Genomic DNA, 23,952 nt, shown 5'->3' with positions numbered 1-23,952 from the left:
TACTCGCTTCCTTGCATTCTGATAAGACAAGATGTTTCAGGCACATCTTGTACATTTTCTGCCCCAGGGCTAGAATCTGTCATTTTTCTAAGTAGCCCTGATTCCTTTTATTGGAAAACTGTATTTAGAGACCACATAGGATCATTGCTACTGGACTGATGACTTCATCTAAACCTTTTCAGTGGCCAGAACTAGAAAACATGTTTTTTAAGAGAAAAAAAAGTCATGAGTTCAAACTGATATTCTAATTCAAATTTAGGATTCTAACTTTTTATTTAAAGTGTTTGATTTTTATATTTGTATCTTTTTTCACTTTCACAAAAATCTTGGTTCTTAAATAATTTAAAATATGAATACCTTTAGTCTCTATCATTTCTCTTTGGGGAATTTATTCTAAGGAAATAATCTGATATGACATCTGTGAGAATGTTCTTTATAGTAGCAAAAAAGAAAGACAGAAAGAAAGAACCTACATATAAAACAATAGATGGAGAATATAAATAATAGTACATCCCCATAATAGAATACTATACAGCCAACAAAAATGATTATGTAGCTTTTCAAGATGTTATTAAAAGAAAAAAATATCATCAAGATGAAAGCTACTTTAAAAGAAAAAAAATATCAAATACACTGGCTAAAATACAATGAACTATTGAATAAACATATAAAACCCCAAACAAAATATTAGCAGACCAAATCCAAATCCAGACATATATGAAAAGGATCAAATAGAGTTTATTACAGAATGCGAGGCTGGATTAACTTTTAAATATCAATTAATATAATCCACCTTATTAACAGTAAAGAGAAAAATCTCAACAGATTCAAAAGGAGCATTTGATAAAAATCAACATCCATGAGTAATAATCAACATCAATCAATAATAAACACGCATTAAAAACTGTAAACAAAGGGAGCTTTCTTAATCAATGTGTTCTTTTTATAACAATCCTGCACTAGGGACTTCCCAGCAGTCCAGTGGTTAAGACTCTGCGCTTCCACTGCAGACGGCGCGGGTTCGATCCCTGGTCGGGGAACTAAGATCCGTAGGCCAAGACATACAGTGCAGCCAAAAAAAAGAAAAGAAAATCCTGCACTAAACATCATTCTTAATAGTAAAGTAGTGAAAGTTTTTCCTCTGCGATCAGGAAGGAAAATGAGAAACCTACAAACCTACTAGCACCACCTCTGTTCAATAATGTATTGGAGATCCTAGCCAGCAGACCAAGGGGGGACAAAAGAAGAAATAAAAAATAAAAGATGTAAGTGAGCAAACATAACAAACAGAAACAGAGTTATAGACAAAGAACAAACAGGTGGTTACCAGAGTATCGGAGGGTGGGGGAAGGAAAGAAATAGGTGAGGCAGATTAAGAGGTACAAACTTCTAGTTGCAAAATAAATGAGTCATGGGTATGAAATGTACAGTGTGGGGAATACAGTCAGTGAGTAATATCCTTGTATGGTGACATATCATAACTAGACATCGTGGAATGTATGAAATGTATAGAAAAAAATCATTATGTTGTGCAACAGGAACTAACACAGTATTGTAGGTCAATTATACTTCAAAAATGAACATACAAACTCATAGAAAAAGAGATGCTCCTTGTGGTTACCAGAGGTGGTGGATGGGGGAGGGGGGATTGGATGAAGGTGGTCAAAGGGTAAAACTTCCAGTTACAAGATAAATAAGTCCTAGGGATGTAATGCACAACACGATAGATATAATGAACACTGCTGTGTGCTACATGTGAAACTTGTTAAGAGAGTAAATCCTAAGAGTTCTCATCAACAACAAAAATTTTTTTTTCTATTTGTTTACGTTTGGAGATGACAGATGTTCACTAAACTTATTATGGCAATCATTGCACGATGTAGGTAAGTCAAATCATTATGCCATACACCTTGAACTTATAATACAGTGCTATATGTCAGTTATATCTCAATAAAACTGGAAGGAAAAAATCCAGCTTTGGATTTTTTATGCTTATATCAGAAAGAAGGAAAAAATCCAGTTTTGGATTTTTTTTCCTTATATTGGAAAGAAGTAAAAATGTCAGTAATCATAGACAACCTGACTATTTATCAAGAAAATCAGAAATAGAACTTAGAAAATAAAATTTTAAAAAATCATACCATAATTTACAATACCATCAAAAGACACCAAATATCTAGGAATAAATCTATCAAAAAACCTCTACCCAGAAGACAATTTTCAACTTTTATTTAAAACTCAAGGATACTATGATATATAAAATAGATAACCAACAAGGACCTACTGGGACTTCCCCGGTGGTCTAGTGGTTAGGATTTGGAGCTTTCACTGCCGTGGCCTGGGTTCAGTCCCTGATCGGGAAACTGAGATCCCGCAAGCTGAGTGGCAAGGCCAAAATAAAAATTAAAAAAAAAAAAAAAAAAAGACAAAAAGGAAACCATACTAAGGTATTCTGTTCATATAAAGTTCAAAACCATGGAAAACCAGTCTACAGTGCCAGCAGGCAGGAGAGTGTGACCTTTGAGGAGAAGGGAAGGAGAAGTGATTAGGAGAGAGCGTGAGGATGGCTTTTAGGAGATGGTAATGTTCTATTATTTAATCTGGGTGTTGGTTACAGAGTGTGTTCACTTCGTGATATATCATTGCACTATTGCTTATAAGTTTTTGCACTTTTCCATATGTATGTTATAATTTAATTAGAAAGTTTAAAAAACAGTAAGGAAATATGGGGGACATAAAGGACATTACACAAATAACATGGAAAAGAATAGATATAAAAATGATCACAGAGAGAATGTTAGATATAGAAAGCAGAGTCAATATACTCACACTGATATTCCTGGAAAAGTGAACATATCAAATGAGACTGAATAGATCTTCAAAAACCTAATAGATGAAAATGTTCCCGAAACAGAGTCTTAACCTATACATGAAAAGGACACACCCTGTCCTAGGGAATTCTGATTCATATGCTGGTGAAGTCATTAGACTTCAAAGAAAAACTTCAAAGATAAAGAAAGACTCAAACAGGCATTAAGATAGAAAAGGAATGAGGAAAATAATCAAAATTAGACTCAAGATTTGTATAAATTAAATGCCAGGATATAATGGAGCAAAATTCTAAATAGCTGTGGTTACTGAACAGAACATAAATACATTAGTTACAATAATAATGCAACTAACACCAAACAGTGGGGGAGGGGAGGAGGGGGAGGAAGTGTCCGTGTGCTGATGTCAGGTCATCACAGCAAGAGCTGAGGACACAGGGGACCGGAGCCCAAGGCCGGTTAGGAAACCGTGAGGACTCCAACATCTTTCAGGTTCACCTCCATTCGCTTTCCTTCTACTACAGTCAAGTAAATTTAAGTTTAAAGTATTTAGATTAATAACAGCATTTAGGGCACAATTTTCCCCTGCTTGTTTATCTTCGTCTGTTTTATGTCTGGAAGGAAGTCTAGAATAATAGTTACCAATTGTAAATTAATGAGGATGTTCCTGGGCATAATTTGTTTGTTTGGGTTTTTTAATGTACTTCTCTTTTGTTTTGTATTACTTCAACTTTTTATGAAAAAAAATCATTACTCCAAATATTAGTGAATGAATTAATCATCTATGAAACACAAAGGCATTTCATTTTATTTTTTTCCTGCCAAGTTGTAAAAATGAATTAAATCTATCCATTGCTTGCTTGGTGGAATCAATAAATATTCACAGAAATGGACATGATTTGTTTTATCAATCCCCATTGTGACGGTGTTAGGAGGTGGGGCCTCTGAGAGGTGATTAGGTCATGAGGGTAGAGCCCCCATGAATGGGATTAGTGCCCTTATACAAGACCCCAGAGAGCAGCCTCACCCCTTCTGCCATGTGAGGGCACAGCCATCTGTGAACAGGAAGAGGGCTCTCACCAGATAACAAATCTATTGGCACCTTGGTCTTGGACTTCCCAGCCTCCAGAACTGTGAGAAGTAAGTTTCTGTTGCTTGTAAGCCACCCAGTGTATGGCACTCTGTTATAGCGGCCCAGATGGGCTAAGACAAGTTCTCATTCAAGACGGCAGACCCACAAAATTGTAGGTCACTACCAATCAGGAATAAATTCAACCATAACTGATATTAGGAAGACTCCTAATTCTCGCTAGATTTCATAAATAATATCAACACAATTACTGTTCATTTTCCAAATTTTAAAATGCAAGTTTCCAAATCACCTACTAAAAAATTTTAAAAGCAGAAAGTGCTTACTAATGAGAATTTACTTGATAATTACTCATGACACTCAGTGGTATAGCTAAATAACAGTCATGCTAGCCAACATGAAAATAAAACTATTTGGATTCACATTCCCTTGAGGGTAAGACTGACAATATCTAGCTTCTGCACCTTCCTTATCACTTGTGCAACCTGGAGGAAAATAACGAAGAAGTCCCTCAAAGTCAAGTAGGATATATTAGAAATATAGATAAAAGGAAAGAAAACCAAGAAGAATCTCAATTCTCTGAAAGTAGAATGAGGAAGGTTGCCACTAAATATATATGTAATTTAAGCAGGAATTTTTCCCTAATATTTAAAAATAGATTGTCATACTAAGTAAGTCAGAAAGAGAAAGACAAATATCATATGATATCACTTGTATGTGGAATCTAAAATATGATACAAATGAACTTATTTACAAAACAGAAACAGATACACAAACATAGAGAACAAACTTACGGTTACCAAAGGGGAAAGGAGGGGGAGAGATAAATTAGAAGTTTGGGATTAGCAGATACAAACTACTATATATAAAATAGATAAACAACAAGGTCCTACTGTATAGCACATGGAACTATATTCAATATCCTGTAATAAACCATAATGGAAAAGAATATGAAAAAAGAATATATATATTATATATATAACTGAATCACTTTGCTGTACACCAGAAACTAACACAACATTGTATATCAGCTATAATTCAATAATTTTAAAAAAAGACCAAGTACTAAAGTGTTTCCCAGTTTCCATAGACACTTTTGAAACTCAGGATTACTCTTTGGAACTTGAACCAATATCCAGTTGATATGCTTATTTTAATTTAATGCTTAAATTTCCCTGACAAATCATTTTTTTATTACCACGCTATTGCAATATATACTGGTTGGAGTGTGTTAGTGTCATGTTCTGCTTTGTTTTCATTAATGGACATTGAGAATATTCTAAACACATGAGAAATAGACATCCAGAGAATGCACAGTACAGAGGGTTGGGGGCATTCCAGGGAAGGGTAACTTCAGTATTATCCACAATCAACAAAAAGGCAAAAAAGCAACTCATTACCTGTTGAGCTGTAGCATCCTGTTGGACATAAGCTACCTGGCCTGGGTCTGTAAACAGCGTCTAAACAAACAACAACAAAAACTTATCAATAGATCGTTAGATAGCTCATCTACACAGGAAAAATTATACTACTGCTAAGCACCAATTCCTGAGAGAGTTAACTACCAAATAGCTAGTAATAATCTTTCATTAACAAAGAAGATAAAGATAGTAATCTTACATGTTGCTAAAGCCTTTCATTCAGATGGCTCCAAAGAGATTGTAAAAGCTAACCATCTCTATTGGCTAACATACTTCATACTTGTTTAAGGAGTTTACTCTAAAGCAAAACCTCTCCTGAGACTGAATGTCACAGTTAATTAAAAAGGCATGCCATGAACAAGGGGGCATGCATTCAACACGTAACACTCTATCACAGGGGTAGACTTGCAATTAAATGAAAATAGTTGGAGATATACCGGCAAATAGAAGAGTACTGTATACCCAAGGATTACAACTCTTTCAAATATAAATGCACACTCATTATCACAAGAGAAGTAGAAGGAAAATAAATTGAATTTAATGTTCCACAGATTCTTTTTTGGATAAAAGCCAGTAAAATCATAATTTTAAAAGTTCTGATTATAAACACATTATTTGGGTCGTGGTGCAGCAAAGATAAATAGAGAAGGAAAATCTTCAAAATGATCTTAGCCAGGGTATCACAGAAAATCTCCAGTCCAGAAAAGTATTCTTTCCGAGAGACTTTAATTTGCCCGAGGCTTTAGCAAACCTATGGGCATAAGAACTAAGGTTAAGTGTTGATTCCAGAGAACTGTAAAAGAGAATTTCAGCCAGTGTCAGATTTCTTATATTTGACAATAAAAAAAATTATCATAATTCAGACACTTAGTAACACAGTAATGAACCAAAAGTTGGTCACAGGACATTCTTCACATAATCTATATGCACTTATTTTAATACAGCTAGGGGACTAAAACAAAGAAGGAACATTCCGAAAGTACCATCTGACTATTAGGCAATTTCATCTTTATGTAGATTTGAAAGGTATTTGTTAGGTGGGTCCCATGTCTTCTTGGGAGTGATTTGAGTCTCTTGATTAAATATTGCATGAGGGCAAATTTTTATTACCAGGATCCTACTATAAACCATGGAACTGATTTCTCTTTTAATATGTTTAAAAGTGCTTTGTACTCTGTAAAGTGCTAACAATACAAACTAACATTGTTTTTTTTTTAATATTTATTTATTTTGGCTGCGCCAGGTCTTACTTGTGGCACACGGGATCTTTTCAGTTGCAGCATGCGGACTCTTAGTTGCGGCATGCATGCAGGATCTAGTTCCCTGACCAGGGATCGAACCTGGGCCCCCTGCATTGAGAGCGTGGAGTCTTACCCACTGGACCACCAGGGAAGTCCCATACAAACTAACATTTATATATTGGGGAATATTCGTGTCATGCATTTGGAAACTAATATTCAGAGTCACTGGCAAAAAAATGAAAGTAGCTGTAATTGTACAGTTTTTACCTGCGCTTCTATTACAGTTCTACACATCAGTAAGTTATTAGTAAATAGCGGTTAATAAGCTAGTAGGATCCCTCGTTTAACTGAAATAATCTGCATGTTTTCACTGATCTGTCTTGATTAAGTTACCATGTTTGGCCTGGTTGTTGATACCTTAGGAAAAGTAAAAGCTGATAATCTTGTTAATAAAATCAATCAAGAACTTCCCTGGTGGCACAATGGTTAAGAATCCACCTGCCAATGCAGGGGACACAGGTTCGAGCCCTGGTCCAGGAAGATCCCACATGCCGCAGAGCAACTGAGCCCGTGCGCCACAACTACTGAGCCTGGGCTCTAGAGCCCGCGAGCCACAACTACTGAGCCCGCGAGCCACAACTACTGAAGCCCAAGCACCTAGAGTCCGTGCTCCACAGCAAGAGAAGCCACTGCAATGAGAAGCCCACACACCACAACACAGAGTAGCCCTTGCTGCCTGCAACTAGAGAAATCCCGGGCGCAGCAATGAAGACCCAACGCAGCCAAAAATAAATAAATCTATAATTTTAAAAAAAAATCAATATCAATGGTCAGTTGGGGAAAGAACTCATTCGAGGTTAGTGCTCTAACTCCTTATTACATTTAATTTAAATAAATAAACCATATCTTCCTCTGCCCAGGTGGTTATAAGCTCCTTGAGAGCATAAATCTTATATGAATATTTCCTGCATCACCAGCAAATAGCACAGTGACTGGCAGAGAGTAAACCTAAGTAATTGGCGAATTAACTGATTAACAAACAAACTATAAACCATTGTCCTTCACGTGCCTGCGCAGCTTCCACGGGATGGATGTAGACCAGCGTGTGCTCCGGACCCTCCACTGACGCGTAAGAGGAACCATCTGCCGTGTACACCACCTGCTGTGGTGGACGGACCTGGTCATCGGTGTAGACAATCTGGGCCACAGTTCCAGTGTCTGGAACAAAATGCACCTGGGGCAAAAAAAAAAAAAAAAATAACCAGCAAGTATGTAGCAACCACCCTTGTGGAACAAAACCTGTCTCACAAAGACGCAGGACTGACCGAGAACATTACACACTTGCATTTCTAAAAGATCCCCACTGAAAGGAGAACTCAACTGATACGCCTTCATCTATGCTGAGTTAGTGACTTGGCAACAGGATCCAAGGACCTTGTCACTGATTTATTGCTCAATATTAGGCAACCGATTTAAAGTTCCCTTTGCCTCAAATGTCCAATGCAGGTATCTCTTTCGGGGAGTACTGACAGGGTGGTTCACTGACCCTGGAAATGTGACAGAAGATGCCTGGCTGACAACATTACCGAACTACAAAATACAAATTATTTGTAATGTGAAAAAATATGTCAAGACTCAAAAGCCAATTGCTTTCAACACATCATAAGAATTCTACTTTATAACTAACTGTGCCTTTTGGCAAACACATTAAAACAAGGTCACTTTCTTTCCTACAAATTCTTTCATACTCCAAGGCCGTTCTGGAGGCGAGCTGGTAAACGTTTGCTGACTCGGTGAACGTAACAGAACTCTTCCTTGCCAGCTAGGTAAAAATACAAAAAATTCTACGAAAGTACTTTTAAGGGGTTTTGGACAACTATTTCAGTTGTCACCAGGGGAAACAATTTTCTATCTACCAAGAACTAAAGCAGAAACTGGATTCTGTGAAGCGCTTTCCGAGTAGTCAGCTTTGGAGGTTCTCGAAGGCTGGCATACAGCCTAGCAGCTGATGTTGAAGGTACAAAGCAGGTGGTCACAGAACACATTCGGGAGAGAAATCGTTTATGTGCTGATGTTGAAGTTAGGCCCTCTTAGGTCAGATTCCTTACTCTTACACTGTCTTGGCTTTAGACCTAACTTTTTTATTTCAGTTTTTTTCCAGTGGAGAATAGTAGATCCCGAAGATGACAGAAGCTAATTCAATCCCCAGAAAGAAAACTGGAGACCCCATGCAGTCAAGCACCACATAAGTAAAACAAACCTCCACTTCTATACTAAGCGCTTAGTGCAGCTTCTACATAAATCTGCTTTGTCCACGAAGATACAGTTTGCATCCATACAAGACTTAGGCTTCTAAGATATTTGCGCAGTTTTAAGTGCTGCAAAATAATTTTGTGAGTTTAGATTTGTTCATTGACATCAAAATCTTGAACTAGTTTCAGTGCTTAAAAAAGAAAAAAAAAAAAAATTTCCTTAAGAGTTAGCCAAACTCTTCAACACCCAGTATTCGGCTAAATCAGAATTCCTGGTTGGGAGAAGGAACACTGGGAGGAGGGGTGCGATAAAGGAGATAAAGGATGCTGAGCTCTGCCGTCTACCATCTGGTTACCCACAAATGTGGACCCTATTTATTAACGAACTACATTTTTGTTTATAAACAAAATACACCAAACTATATAGCTACATGAAAGTAGCCTTCCAAATAGTTTCCATGAGAACCAAAACAGCATTCTCAATTATTCTGCTGGAAGCATCTCTGGAACTTTTTTGCTCAGTATTCAAACTCAGACTTTCAAATCATACCAGATGATCAATTATATGTATTGTAAATTTGTTATATTGTTTAAATTAAATAAAATGTGTATATTTAAAGGTTTCAATGTTAATTTTCTGATTTTGGTAATAATACTATGGTTAGATAATTTGACAAAAATTAAATTAAAATTACATATATATTATAATGCTTTAAAATGGAGTTTTATACTTTGGTCACATGTAAACACGGCTCCCTATGAGTGCTGACTCTTCTCAAAATTCAAATGCATACCAAAAATGCAGAGGTTCGCCTTTGCTAAGAATAGTCAAAAGAACGTGTAGCTGGTTAGGATAGCAATTTGAAAGGCAGAGATCACTCGTTACAGCAGCATCTGAATAAGCGACTAACCTCCAGAGCTGTGGATTCAATGGGACAACTTTCAATTAGAGGTTTACATCCTGAATTTGAGAAGAAAAGGAAAAGCCACTCACTTTATAGGCATACCTTTAGTACTTCATTACACATGAAGAAACAAAACCCTTTCCAGGATAACATAAAGAAAACCTCCAGTTTGAAGCTTTCAGCACCAATGCCATGAAATAAAACGGAGCAGTGAAATGCATTATGACAATAAGATAGGGGAAAGGCAGGGAAGCCATGAGTGGTATGTAGCTCCTCAAAATCACAGCGACCCATGTTGCTGGAGCATCCAAAGTGCTGAAACGCTGCCCATTCCTTCGGCACCAGTTCTGCAAGTCAGCTTCCTCCCAACCACTCATCACTGTACAGGAGCTGCTATTTCTCTAGCTGTCAGCAAACTGTACCAACTAAAAAACTGCTGTCAAGGCCCAGCTGGAAGACCACTCTTCACCTGTGTGGCATTCTCCTCATGCTCTGCAGCCGGAGGCCACACGTGTGAGCTTTCATCTTTGGAATCCATCCTTTCCTTGCTGGACAGCGTCCTGGGCACCTAGAGCAGCTCGGGGTGAAGGACAGTCATCTGCCTACCCCGCGAGTGTTCATCAAGGACAAAAAGGCCTCTCTGCAACGTGCCTGAAAAAAGAGAGAAAAGGACCCAAGACTTTAAATAAATGAATGCATTTTAATAAATTACAGTTTCAACCACAAAAAGGAAAAAAAAAAGCTTTGTGAAAGGTTACACACATGGGCAAAAAGGTAAAAATGAAGAAATTATTTGGAATAATGATGCAATGTATTGCATACTTGCTCTGCTCTGGGCACAAGTTAGGTGGATGGAACCTTCATCACAAATGCTGACGGCAGTCCTCTTAGTTCTCCTGAGGAGGACGAGGCCCCCAGATGCTAAATGCAGGCACGTGCTGGGTTCACAACCGAGACTCGCTGCTGCTCGGTCAGCGCATCCCTCCCTTGCACACTTGTTTAAAATATTTTATTTATTTATTTATTTATTTAGGTTGTGTCAGATCTTAGTTGCAGGCACACGTGATCTTCACTGAGGCATGCAAGATCTTTTCTTTGTGGCACACAGGCTCTTTGTTGCAGCACTCAGGCTTCTCGCTAGCTGTGGAGTGCAGGTTTTCTCTTCTCTAGTTGTGGTGCATGGGCTCTGTAGTTTGCGGCACTCGGGCTCTCTAGTTGAGGCGCGAGAGCTCGGTAGTTGTGGCGTGCGGGCCTAGTTGCCCCGAGGCATGTGGGATCTTAGTTCCCCAACCAGGGATCGAACCCAAGTCCCCTGCATTGGAAGCCGATTCTTTCCCACTGGACCACCAGGGAAGTCCCTGCACACTTGTTTAGACACTGACTTCCTATACCACCAACTCAAAATGAACAGCAGAATAATAAAAGTCACAAAACGAGGAAAAAATGGCAGGCGGAGGGAGCTGAATTTTCTGGGCCACAATTTGGTGAATACAAATATAAACTTTGTTTCCCATTGGGTCCATACAGGGGTGATGAGTGAGCAAATCGAACATCAACTAAACATCAATGTGCACAAAATCTACATCTCGAAACATTATTATTTTCCAAAATAGATGTTTTAATCAATCTTCCCTTCTGATGATGATAAAACACTGACATTTTAAAGGTCACATGAGATCTGCTGTTTAACAGGGCAGCCAGGCCTGATACACCTCCTCCCACCAGCCCATTAAGTAGCAGAATAGACAGGAAAGGCCAAACTGCTCAGAACACCATTCAACTAAAGGTAAGAAAGACCACTGCCCAGGGACTGTGCTGGTGGTCCCGTGGTTAAGACTCTGCTTTTCAATGCAGGGGGCGCGGGTTCAATCCCTGGTCAGGGAACTAAGATCCCAGATGCCTCAGGGTGTGGCCAAAAATTTTTAAAAATAAATACAAATGAATAAATTGCACATCTCTTTAAAAAAAAAAAAAGAAAAGAAAAACCACTACCCAGAACCCAGCCAGAATTTTCTCCATTGTTAATGGAAATAAGCTGAGAAACATTCTTAGGCTACACATGCTCCAACCTCTGAACCAGAATAAGGCCCATAGAAGAAAGAAAAGAAACTGGAACACCCAATGTCAGGGCCTAAGTCTGGGATACAGAAAAGCCAAGTCCAAACAGCCTGGGAGACTGCTCAGCGGCAACGCTACCATCCTCACCCCGCCCGAAGGCACCCCACCACACACACACTCGCCCTGCACACACCGGAGGGTCCTGGAAAAGACGCCCGTGTCGCCAACAGGTGACTGTATAAGCAAAGGGGCTGGGGGCACACTCTCTGGAGAAATGGAAATGTTCTCTATCCTGCATCTAGACTGGGGGGTGGTTACATAGGGAATTCATGTGTCAAAAGTCATCAACCTATTCAATTAAAATATGTGCATTTCACCATGTGTAAATTATACCCTATAAAGTTGTCTTTAAAAAAAAAAGCATGCCTTCCTATATAACGGTAATGTTTAAGCATACATAAAAAGATGGTCAGGGTGAGTTGTACAGTATGTGAATTATACCTCAACAAAACTTACATTTTTTTAAAAAGGAACAAAAATATTAAGAAACCTAGGAATGTCACCAACAATATAAAGATCTAAAGGAAGAAAATCACAAAATTGTACAAAAGGACATAAAAGGCTCAGTATTACAAAATCATAAAATGTTCCACATCAGAAGTGCTTTTTAAATTTTTTTTATTTTTTAATAATTTCAGACAGAAAAGCAGCATAAATAGTACAAAGAATTCCTGTACTTCTTCACTCAGGTTCCCCAAATGGTAACATTTTACCATGCTTACTTTATTATTCTCTCTCCTTCTCTCTCCCTCTCTCTCTTTTGTCTTTTTAACTTGAACTATTTGAGAGTAAGTTGCAGACACAAAGCCCCTTTACTACTAAATTCTTAAGTGCCTGTTTCCTAAAAACACGACGTTTTCTCACATAACCACAGTACTATCACAATCAGGACGTCAACATGAAAACAGTACTATTACCTAATTTACAGACCACATTCAACTTCTGCCAATTGTCTGATTACCGTCCTTTGCAGAGAAGGAAACCCCTCTTTTTCTGGCCCAGGATCCAATCTGGCATCGCACACGGTGCATCCCGCGGACACGTCCCGTCTGTCCCCTCGGATCGGGAACAGTCCCCAGTCTCTCCTAGCTCTCCACGACCTTGACATTTTGGAAATGCAGAGGCCATTTGTTTTTCAGAAGGTCCCTCAATGTGAGTTTGTCTGATGTCTCTTCGTGGTTAGATTCAGGACATGTATTTTCAACAGGAATTAATACCACAGAAGAGATGTTGTGCTTTTCCCATACAGGAATTTGAGATTTTTTTTTTTTTCAGCTTAGTTTGTCAATTGCACAATCACTCAAGTGCACACGGGGACGCAGCGAGGATCCAGGCAGGCTCACCCCTCACGCTCTGGAAACACACCAGCCCAGAGTGCCTTTCTTATTTGTTTTCATTTCTAGAAAGGTGCTTATTATTTCTCTCTACCTGGAATCCCTTATCCATTCTTCAGAATCAACCCATACCATCAATTTGTTATCTATTCTTCCAAAGATACTTTATGCATATACAAGCAAAATTCAAACACTCCACGCCTCTTGCAGCCACACACGGCAGCATGCTATTGATTCTATACAAAGCAGCATCTCTTTTAAACCTTATTTATTCCATATAATATCATACCCTTTACATTGTTCCATATCCATATAGCATTTCCTCATTCTTTATTACAGCTGCATCATTTCATTATATGAATATATCATAATGTATTTAATCTTGTGTTGATAAACAGGTTATTTTTAATCTTTTGCGATGAATGCATTTGGACATACAATGTGCTATATCTTGAATTCTTTTGAAGCCTTCTGAGGGATAATTTGGAGTCAGTTACAGTGGCTGTATGACTGTAGAGTAACTATTAGTTTCTGAACTCCAGCACTGGGGCTGTCCTCTCCCTGTGCCTAGCGTGCAATTTCGGTAGCAATTCTGTGACTTAACTGACTTCAGGCAAAGCAAGGACAGTCTCTAAATCCCTCTCCTTCTCTGTAAAATGGGGATCATAAGGTTATTGACAGAACATGAAATAATGCACATAAAATGCTTAGCACAATGCCTGCTCCATGATAAACACTCACATATTAGATTTTAAAAAAAGGTTCGATCATATTGCATTTTTCTGTCTAAATGTCTGCCTCCCCATCTCAACTCGAAGTTCCTTCAGGTCAAGGAATATGAGTAACTCTAGATCTGTCGTGTGGCTTGTCCTTGATCATTTGTACAGATCGGTCGCAGGGGGAAGAGAGAAGAAGACACCTGATCCCAATGGGGGTGTCCAGGGATGACTTCTCAGAGAAGGTGAATCTTCAAGGATGAACAGGAACAAGAAAGAAGAGATGGGAAGGGACAGGATATTTACTCTAGACTGAAATACCTTTTTCCTAATCTTACCAAAATAAGGAAGTACACATTACATGACATAAAATACCAGAGACTGCAGAAGGCAAGGATAAAGGGGGAGAAAAAAAGAAAATAACTACTTGGCAGATGGGAGCAAAATAACAGAAGAGTTCATCGACACATAGGAAAGCCTGCTAGTAAAATTTAGCAATATGGATGTGAAATATTGCCCACAGTGTCAGCTCCCAATAATTTTAGAATACTGTTAGCACATAAAGAAGCCCAAGATGGTGAAAACTCTTGGACTTCCCTGGTGGTCCAGTGGTTAAGAATCCACCTGCCAATGCAGGGGACACCGGTTCGAGCAGTGGTCCAGGAAGATCCCACATGCTGCAGGGCAACTAAACCCATGTGCCGCAACTACTGAGCCTGCGCTCTAGAGCACGTGAGCCACAACTACTGAGCCCGCGTGCCACAACTACTGAAGCCCGCGTGCCTAGAGCTCGTGCTCCGCAACAAGAGAAGCCACTGCAATAAGAAGCCCACGCACCGCAACGAAGAGTAGCCCCCGCTAGCCACAACTAGAGAAAGCCCGCGGGCAGCAACGAAGACCCAGCACAGCCAAAAAAAATTAAATTAAATTAAAAGGGCTTCCCTGGTGGCGCAGTGGTTAAGAGTCCATCTGCCAATGCAGGGGACACGGGTTCAAGCCCTGGTCCAGGCAGATCCCACATGACGTGGAGCAACTAAGCCTGCGCGCCACAACTGCTAAGCCTGCACTCTGGAGCCCACGTGCCGCAACTACTGAAGCCCACACACAGCAACAAAGACCCAACGCAGCCAAAAACTAAATAAATAAATAAATTTTTTTAAAAAATACATTATAGGGCTTCCCTGGTGGCGCAGTGGTTGAGAATCTGCCTGCCAATGCAGGGGACACGGGTTCGAGCCCTGGTCTGGGAAGATCCCACATGCCGGGGAGCAACTGGGCCCGTGAGCCACAACTACTGAGCCTGTGCGTCTGGAGCCTGTGCTCCGCAACAAGAGAGGCCCGCACACTGTGATGAAGAGTGACCCCCGCTTGCCGCAGCTAGAGAAAGCCCTCGCACAGAAATGAAGACCCAACACAGCTAAAATAAATAAATAAATAAATTTATTAAAAAAAAAAAATACATTATAAAAAATTAAATTAAAAAAAGATGGTGAAAATTCTTTAATTCAAAAAGTGTCTGGAATCTAAAGCAGTGATACAGAATACCCAGTTCTTGTTCTTTAAGATATATTGATACTTATAAGACCTACTGAGCTTCTGTAACTACTAAACTATTCAAAACAGTGTGACATTCTGCAATTATTTATTGTTTAATAAATTGTTCAAGAAAACTGAATTTTAGGTATGACTCCGCTACTAAGTAAGTCACTTTAAAATCCTCTAGCATCAGCTTCCTTACCTGTAAAACGAGAGTATAAAGTGGTTTCTAGCCTTAAGCCTAGATGGGAAGCAGCAGAGTATAGTAGAAAATCCACAGACTCGGAGTTGAACATCCGGGCTTTCCCAGTGACTCAGCTGCTCAGTAGTTACATCCTTCCGCCAAATCACTTAAACTCCCTGAGCCTCGATATTATCCTATGTAAAATGGATATGATAATTACCTACTGGTGTTACAGTGAGGGTTACATGATATATGTAAAAATCCCAGGCACAGATCTAGCACATGGTAGTGCTCAAATGTGTCAACTATCATATTTTACTGATGAGCTATAAGAGCTTCAGAATTTTCAAAACATTTCATATTTTTTTATTTTATTTATAAATTTATTTATTTATTTTTGGCTGCATTGGGTCTTCGTTGCTGGGCACAGGCTTTCTCTAGTTGCGGCGTGCGGGGGCTACTCTTTGTTGCGGTGCGTGGGCTTCTCATTGCGGTGGCTTCTCTTGCTGCGGAGCACGAGTTCTAGGCGCACGGGCTTCAGTAGTTGTGGCATGCGGGCTCAGTAGTTGCAGCTCACGGGCTCTAGAGCGCAGGCTCAGTAGTTGTGGTGCACAGGCTTAGTTGCTCCACGGCATGTGGGATCTTCCCGAACCAGGGCTCGAACCCGTGTCCCCTGCATTGGCAGGCGGATTCTTAACCACTGTGCCCCCAGGGAAGTCCTCGTAGTTTTATAAACCTAGCAATTTATCAAATAACCAATGCCCTGTACCTGAACTTTCTTCATGGCAAGGCTTGTCATATTTGATTTCCTTTTTTATTACTACTTTTTTAACTGCACAATTTATAGAACCCTGTTGATCTTGATTTATAGGCGAGGCGGAAGGATGATTCCAGGAACTACCTTAGCGCTGTCCAACAGGCAAGTGCTGACAGGCTCTGTGAGCTAGGGACAGACTTCCTCCACTCCTCTTCTTGACCTGAAAGAACCCGAGATCCACAAGCTGTACCTTGTCTAGAAAATGGCCACCTACCTTCCTTCTCTCACCCACTGTCTAAAATGTTAGAGACTTCACTTCCAGGAGGAGAAGCATTTCTATCCTCTCTAATGATTTCATTCAACAAATACTTATTAAATACTTATTAACAACAAATATTTATTAAATGTGCCAGATACTGTTCTAGGTCCTATATATATACATATATAATATATATATACGAATGAATGAATGAATAGTGTTATATAATTGAAAGTAGGAGCTTTAGCATCAGACAAATCTGGGTTCTACGCCCCCAAATCTACCATGGACTTACTAGGTGTGATGTTAGTAAAGTCACAGACTGATCCTCAGTCTCCTTGTTGGAAAATCCAAATTATCTGCCCGGCATGGCTGTTGTTAAGACTTAACAGTCTGCATTTCATCAAGTCTCTAATGCACTTTTTCTCACCTGTTAACATTTCTGAATGAGGGGTCTATTTTACCACACTGGTGTCCCACAGTCGCTCTCACCCAGGTGGCAGGGAGGCTGTGGATGCACTGCCTGCTTGTGTGTGACCTTGCTCACAGCCCTTCATTAGTTCTGTCCTCGCTTCACCGAGTCATGTGTGCTGTCAGCACTAGACGCCCTGAGTGTAACTGCCATTTTAAATGCAAAAAGATGACACTGTAACTTGGCATTAAAACTGAAAGGCATGGGAACAGCAGCTGGGCACAAATTTGATTAGGGAAGCAAATATCCATCACTGGAAAAATGACCTTGCCCAACAAAGCTATGGGACTTGGGTATAAGAGACAGCGTCGTGAATGATGCTGCTTTGTGCAATGTTATTACTGAGATACGTGGAAAGACAGGCCTGCCACAGGCGGAATAAAAAAACACCGCAATCAGAACTCCCAGAATGGGTACAAGCTGTTTGGAGGAGATTCCTGGTGACAGCAGTGCGCCCTCTTTTCAGAAATGCTGTGTCACCAGCACTCTTGATGGCACAGAGACATCGATGACCCTGAGCCAAAAGTGATTCTGAAGAGTCAGCCTCTGAAAGCGACAACATTTTAGGAATATCTTAAACAATTTATTTCACTTATATTTTCCCTTTTATGTATGCACGAGTGATGTGATAAAAATCCATGCCTAAATAACTCTAAAAGAGCTCTTTCAACAAGTATCTAATAAAAATTCTAAGTACCAAAAAGCACTTGAATCAGAGTTGAATTGGCAAGGCTTTTTCCTTTTGTAATGATACATAAAATAATTGTTGTTTCTTACCACCGACATCTTAGATTCAAGACAACATGATAGCATTTGGGATCATGTAGCATAATGACGAACATTCGAGAAATGGTAGCAATTCTTTTCATGCTTTGTGAACATCAAGCATAAAAGGTTGAGCAAGAGCTCTGCTCCCACGGAGCTCACAATCTAGTGGGAGGGATGGGCAGCTGGCTTCCCAGCTCACCGGGGATGCCTGCGTGGTAAGAAGGACAGTGAGGAAACGTGAGGGGGAGAAGGAAGGAAAGAGAAATGCCTGCCTTTCCAGCCGCTGCACTAATAAGGCTGGCCCGGAGCCAGACGACGGAGTGGCCCAGTGATCCAGCCTCCGCATCGCCCGCCTGCCCTCCTCGTAGTTCCCACCCCAGAGCCGTATCCCCTCAACATCCACCAGCCCGGTTCCCACCATCACCCGCCCTTTTGGGCTGAAAGAAGCCAATTCTCCAGAACCACTCAGGACTTGGAGTCGAGAAGCTCCCGTTTCATCACCTGCACGTAGAGGTGGAAGAAGAGGCCCAGATCCACCTTCAAAGGTAGATGTGCACCCGGGATGACAGGATGAACTATAAATACAATTTCACTTTAAAACCTTGTTATAGATAGTTGTTAAATTCCCCGGGACTATGGCACATTGTTGAACCTCAGAAACACTAAGAATGCAACAGAGGTTTCTGCACTGGTGAGGTGCCTTCCAGATGCATCATTCTTCACATGGAAAGAAGTGTGCCACAATCTAGGCAGTACACTTGCAAATCAACTTTTCTGGCTCATTACAAACTAACCAGCAGAGACTGCTAACTCCTTCCCTGAAATCCTACACGACACACGCCATAGAAAGAAGTTAGAGGGAGGCTGATAGACTTGCAAAATGAATATAAAAACTGTGAGAAAGAAAGTGGAGGAGGTGGATTCGCAATCTAGGGAGCGAGCTGTGGGTGAGCTCAGAACAGAAGGGGACCAGCCAGCAGAGCGGGGGTGAGGAGGCAGATTTCCTTCTTGTTCTCTCCCTGAGCTCCTGCTGCCCAGCCTGCAACAACCGTCCCCGCAGTGCAGAAACTCAGCAGCCAGCCCAGCGCGGCCAGCAGTGGGGAGACCTCAGGACACGTGAGAAGGCTGGACGGGGAAACAGACACCAAGGCCAGGAGGCCGGCCAGCCGCCTCCCCTCAGGCCTAGGGCAGCAGTGTGCACAGACAGGAAGGTTCTCCCGGGGCAAACAGGCAATGGCTGGGCCCAGAGGCTCTCTGGCCTGATGTACAAGCAATTGCTTGTTTTTGTTTGCTTCACCTTTCACCTTTCTTGGAATGAACAGGTACAGCTATCTGGTGACTTTTGCCGACCCAAGTATAAAAAGAGCATCCTTCAGGAATACTCACATAGAAATCCGTCTCCATTTAAAGGAATGCTGCTTGAGCTTGCTTTAGGTTAGTTCCACTGGAATAGGAACGCAGCCACTGGAATCGCAGCTTGGATTTGCCGTACTTATATGAGAGCAGGCCTGGGATTCAGACAGCCTGGCTTAAAATCACGGACCTGCCACGCTTAGCTTTTGACAATTGGTTTACTCTCTCTACGCTTCAGTGTTCTCACCTGTAGGATAAAGAACTGAAGGATATCAGCTGTGTAATAGTAGGAAACAACCGTAACTAATGTACACAATACAAAAACACCTTTATGTCAAGAAACAGAAAGGACACCTTCTGAAGTCATATTTAAGATTAGATTCCACTTGGTAAGAGTGATTTCACTCTATGTAGAGGGGGGGGGGAAAAAACAAACATGTTCATTAAAGCACTAACATAAAAAGGGAAAAGAAAGATTATTGGGAATCCAATTCTGTGACACAGAATAACAGAACTGCAGAACTAGAAGAGAAATTCCAGGCCCATGGTTCTCAAATATGTTCACAAGACAGGACCACAGTGTTCTTTGCCAAGCACCATGAAATATTAACATATATATATTTTTTACGTCACAAAACAATATTAGCTAACATTTGTATAGCACTTACTATGTGCCAGGCATGTTCTAAGTACTTTACGTGTATTGATTCATTTAATCTTCACAATAACCCATGAAGCTGGTACATTATTGTCTCTACTTTATAGGTGAGGGACAGAGAAAGAGAGAGATTAAGTGATTTGCCCAGGGTAACAGAGCTGGTAAGAGCTATCATGTGGCAGAGCTGTGATGCCCAGAAGCCCAGGCCTGTGGCTACCGGGCCCACGTGGTGGCCACCATTCCACCCTGCTTCTCGTTCCGTAAACTAAGATTACTTGACCTGTGTTAAGATTCCAGCATAAATGGCTCCATTATATGAGCTATATAAAAATCACATCCAAGCTCATTTTATAATTTTTTTAAACTATCAGATTAAGCAAGACTAGGTATTCCCAAGTTTTCCACTAACTTTTTTTGCTACTTGTTCATTTGTCACCTCCTAGTGCTGACTTAGGCGATTGGCAGTAATAGCAACAAAGAGTTAATGAAATTTCATGGGACAGAAACTCAAAATAAAGAAAATTCTATCCTTTATTTTTATTTAAATGAAAAAACACCTTGGTCTAGCTCTAGAACACTACTGTTTGGGGGGAGGGTACTTTGGGAACCACTCGTCTCAGGCAGCTTCCATTTTACAGAAGCTATCATCCAGCTCAGCGCTCTGGCTCTGGCACTGTGGCCATGGCATGCCCGAGGGAAGACAGTACTCAAAGGCCAAGCTCAGGACAGGATGTGCCACCGTGCGCCAGCACCAGTCTGAGAAGTATCACTCATCAACTCCTTCAGCTGACTTAATGTCACGACAGCCGACAAAGTTGTTTAAACCCGTATCCTCATGATTCAGAAGACATAACAGGACAGAATCACAACAAGCACTCTGCTCTGCACAGCTGATCACCACTGTACAACTGAGGTGCTACAGTAAACGTGAGAGCTGTCAAATCAGACCAAGCAGACTGGAAATAAAGGGCTTCTACTGTATCTAAGTGCCCATCGACAGATCAATGGATAAAGAAGATGTGGTACATATAGACAATGGAATATTACTCAGCCATAAAAAAAGAACTGAAATAATGCCATTTGCAGCAACATGGATGGACCTAGAGATGATCATACTAAGTGAAGTAAGTCAGACAGAGAAAGACAAATACCATATGATATCACTTATATGTGGAATCTAAAATATGACACAAATGAACTTATCTACGAAGCAGAAGCAGACTCATGGACTAGAGAACAGACTTGTGGTTACCAAGGGGGAGGGGCGTGGGAAAGGGATGGAGTGGGAGTTTGGGATTAGCAGATGCAAACTATTATACAGAGAATGGCTAAACAACAACGTCCTACTGTATAGCACAGGGAACTATATTCAATATCTTATAATAACCTATAATGGAAAAAATATGAAAAAGACTAGATACATATATGCATGATTGAATCACTTTGCTGTACACCAGAAACTAATACAACATTGTAAATCAACCATACTTCAGTTAATTAATTAATTAAATGTGGACAAAAAGGCTTCCACAATGTTCACTCATTTAGAATGGCAAGCTGAGATTTTACATTTCATTGATTTCTGGAAGAAACAGTTTTGGAACTCAGAAGGGACAAAAAGCTGAAGTTGGTTCTAAATGGTGAACGGGAACTGGTAGAGGAAGTAACAATGGACAAATAACAAACGTATACAGATTTCAACACAAATTCCCCATTCTTGCTGAAAAGGGGAAGCCCAAAGAATCCATCCCATAGTTTCTCAACTTTAAAAATTCACAACAAATTAGTATTTCCACTGAGAAAAAATGAAAATGAGAAGTGAAAACTATCAGCAACACCCTCTCCTTGCCCAGCAAGGTGCCCCACGCCCCAGCAGACACTGTTCATTCGAGCTTCACCCCAGCCGGGGGCCAGGGGGAGGGCTAGCGCAGGACCGGCCTACAGTTCACAAAGGACGAAGTGACCACAGACAGGGTGATGACTCACCCACAGTCCTGGGTCTGGTCGGCCTGAGGTCCCTCCGTTTGTCGGAGCCCAATTCCATCTTAAGGGGCTACTATGACCCCAGCTAAAGAGCTCCTGGAAACCTACAAGTGAGGGCGGAGTAGTAGGACTAAAATATCATTTTTTAATTCCACGAGGAAATAAAATAAGCACAATTCCAGTGAAGGGAAGTACACCTAAGGAACTTAAAGCTTCTGAGAAAATAATCAGGGAACAAGGCTTTCAGAAAGGCTTTCAACAAATTGTTAAAATTATAATAATAAACTTTTGACTAGGTTCCAAATAAAAAAGGGGTTCTTAATTAAGCAGTTATGGATTTGGAATATTTCCGTATAAGCAGAGAGGTCTAAGGGTAAAGATAAAGGATGAAGAAGTGATCATAATGGGGTCCTCCAGGTATTTCTACCGATGCCATTCACATTTCACATTTGTTATAAATGTTGGCAATGAAGCAAATAGTGAAATGCACAAGACTGCAGAAAAACTCCAGATAAAATTTTATGCCACTGGGGAAAAAACTCCAGAAAAAACCTTCAGAAACTGGGTCGTGAGCAGGGGACAATGGCAGATAAGTGTCGGCGTAAGCTGTACTTTTAATATTATGAGACTGAACTATCTGTTACAGTCTAAAAACTATTGTAGAGGGACCTCCCTGGCGGTCTAGGGGTTAGGGCTTGGTGCTGTCACTGCCGGGGCCCGGGTTCAATCCTTAGTCAGGGAACGAAGATCCCGCAAGCCGCACGGCGCAGCCAAAAAATAAAAATAAATAAATTAAATTAAATTAAACTGAAATAAAAACTATTGTAGAGTATATCCTAAGTAACTTTTCCTAATTTGTTTCTGGCCATAAACAAGGACAACACTGTGTAACCGGAAGAGAGCTGAACTAAGGTTTTAAAAAAAACACAGAGTAGAAAACACAGGATGACAACAGCAAGCGGGGAATGAGGTGTGTCAAACAGGTCTGCGAGGGTCACCTAGGCCATCTCTGCCTCTCCATTTGCGTCCCTTTGCCTTCCACTTCTCCCACAGAAATCTCCACATTAGGCAATGATTCCTCCTACTTTTCTTGTGCACACAAAGGGCTTCAGAGACTATCAACTAAGGGTTCTCTTCTTTGAAAGAAGGTTATTTTTTCCAGTCAGGGCTGTGGCACTCCTTTCTTCATGCCTCAAAAGAGGCATGCAAGCAAATCTTTCTTTGTGTCAACCCAAGAAACACGGGCTTTATTTTCCTAGTTCAGATAAGAACTTTTCATGCACCAAAAAAAAAACAAAGATTGATCCTCCCATCCCATTTAATAGTTTGTCAGCAATGCATTCGAACCCCATCAAGTCATTCAAAAGAACTCTTACCATTCACTCAAAGAAAAGAAAAACCTAGGCTAAGGACATGCTGGGGGTCTTAGCCTAACAATTCTACATTAATATCTTTGAGAATTCAAAAGGAGCCAGCACTCAGTGGGAGTTCTAAAGAATGATAGACCTTGATGTTTGCCTTTTCCTTTTTACAAAGAATCGCTGGTTGGCTGGTAAAATGCGAAGGCAATTCCAAAGAGGACTCTATCAGGAGTCTTCCATTCTGCTCTTACAAGATTTCAGGTGGAAACCTCAAACCGCGGTGTATCACAGGCCTACAGAGAAGCACACAGATCATTAGTGTCCGACCTGAGGGATGTTCACAAAGTAAATGCATGTGGATCAAGGAACAGAAAGCCACCAGCGTCTGGAAGCCTTGTGGCACCTTTGGGAGAGGCCATCTGCCTCCACCGGCCTCCAGCCGCTGCCCATCCTCCGGCAGGCTGCAGAAGGGCCCTCCACCCCACCAAGCTGACTCCAGGCTGCTCGGCAGTTTCTGCAGGCCTGTAAGACAGAGTCTGCTCCTAGGTTTGACCTTCCGGGAGTGGCAACGGAAATTTCTAGGTAGCTGTTTCCTAGGGAGCCTCTTCCTTGGTGGGCCCGGAATTCCAATTTTTTTCTTCCCAGCAAAGTGAAACTACCAGAATCCCAGTCTGCTGTTCAGCTGCTTTTGGCGTGACTTGTTAGCCTCCTGGCCA

General features: G+C 40.8%; 1 protein-coding gene across 4 annotated transcripts in view; it reads right to left on the bottom strand.

Moving 5' to 3' along the window:
- The window catches only part of PRDM10 (PR/SET domain 10), an 89,642-nt gene that overhangs the window by 47,305 nt on the left and 18,385 nt on the right, over positions 1-23,952 (bottom strand). For 2 of the 4 annotated variants that reach the window (XM_036861010.1, XM_036861014.1), the window contains exons 2-4: positions 10,207-10,388; positions 7,650-7,814; positions 5,319-5,378 (exon numbers count right to left, since the gene is read on the bottom strand). In XM_036861010.1, coding sequence (XP_036716905.1) covers positions 5,319-5,378; positions 7,650-7,814; positions 10,207-10,275 — 294 coding nt within the window. In that variant the 5' untranslated portion in view covers positions 10,276-10,388. Of the gene's footprint in view, positions 1-5,318; positions 5,379-7,649; positions 7,815-10,206; positions 10,389-12,772; positions 13,007-23,952 lie in introns of those variants that run through there. The other 2 variants (XM_036861013.1, XM_036861012.1) reach the window with 2 other exon arrangements.

This window comes from Balaenoptera musculus, chromosome 8, assembly GCF_009873245.2.
Source record: "Balaenoptera musculus isolate JJ_BM4_2016_0621 chromosome 8, mBalMus1.pri.v3, whole genome shotgun sequence".
NCBI lineage: Eukaryota > Metazoa > Chordata > Mammalia > Artiodactyla > Balaenopteridae > Balaenoptera > Balaenoptera musculus.
Note: the sequence above shows the minus strand (reverse complement) of the source record. Positions and strands in the feature narration are given on the sequence as shown.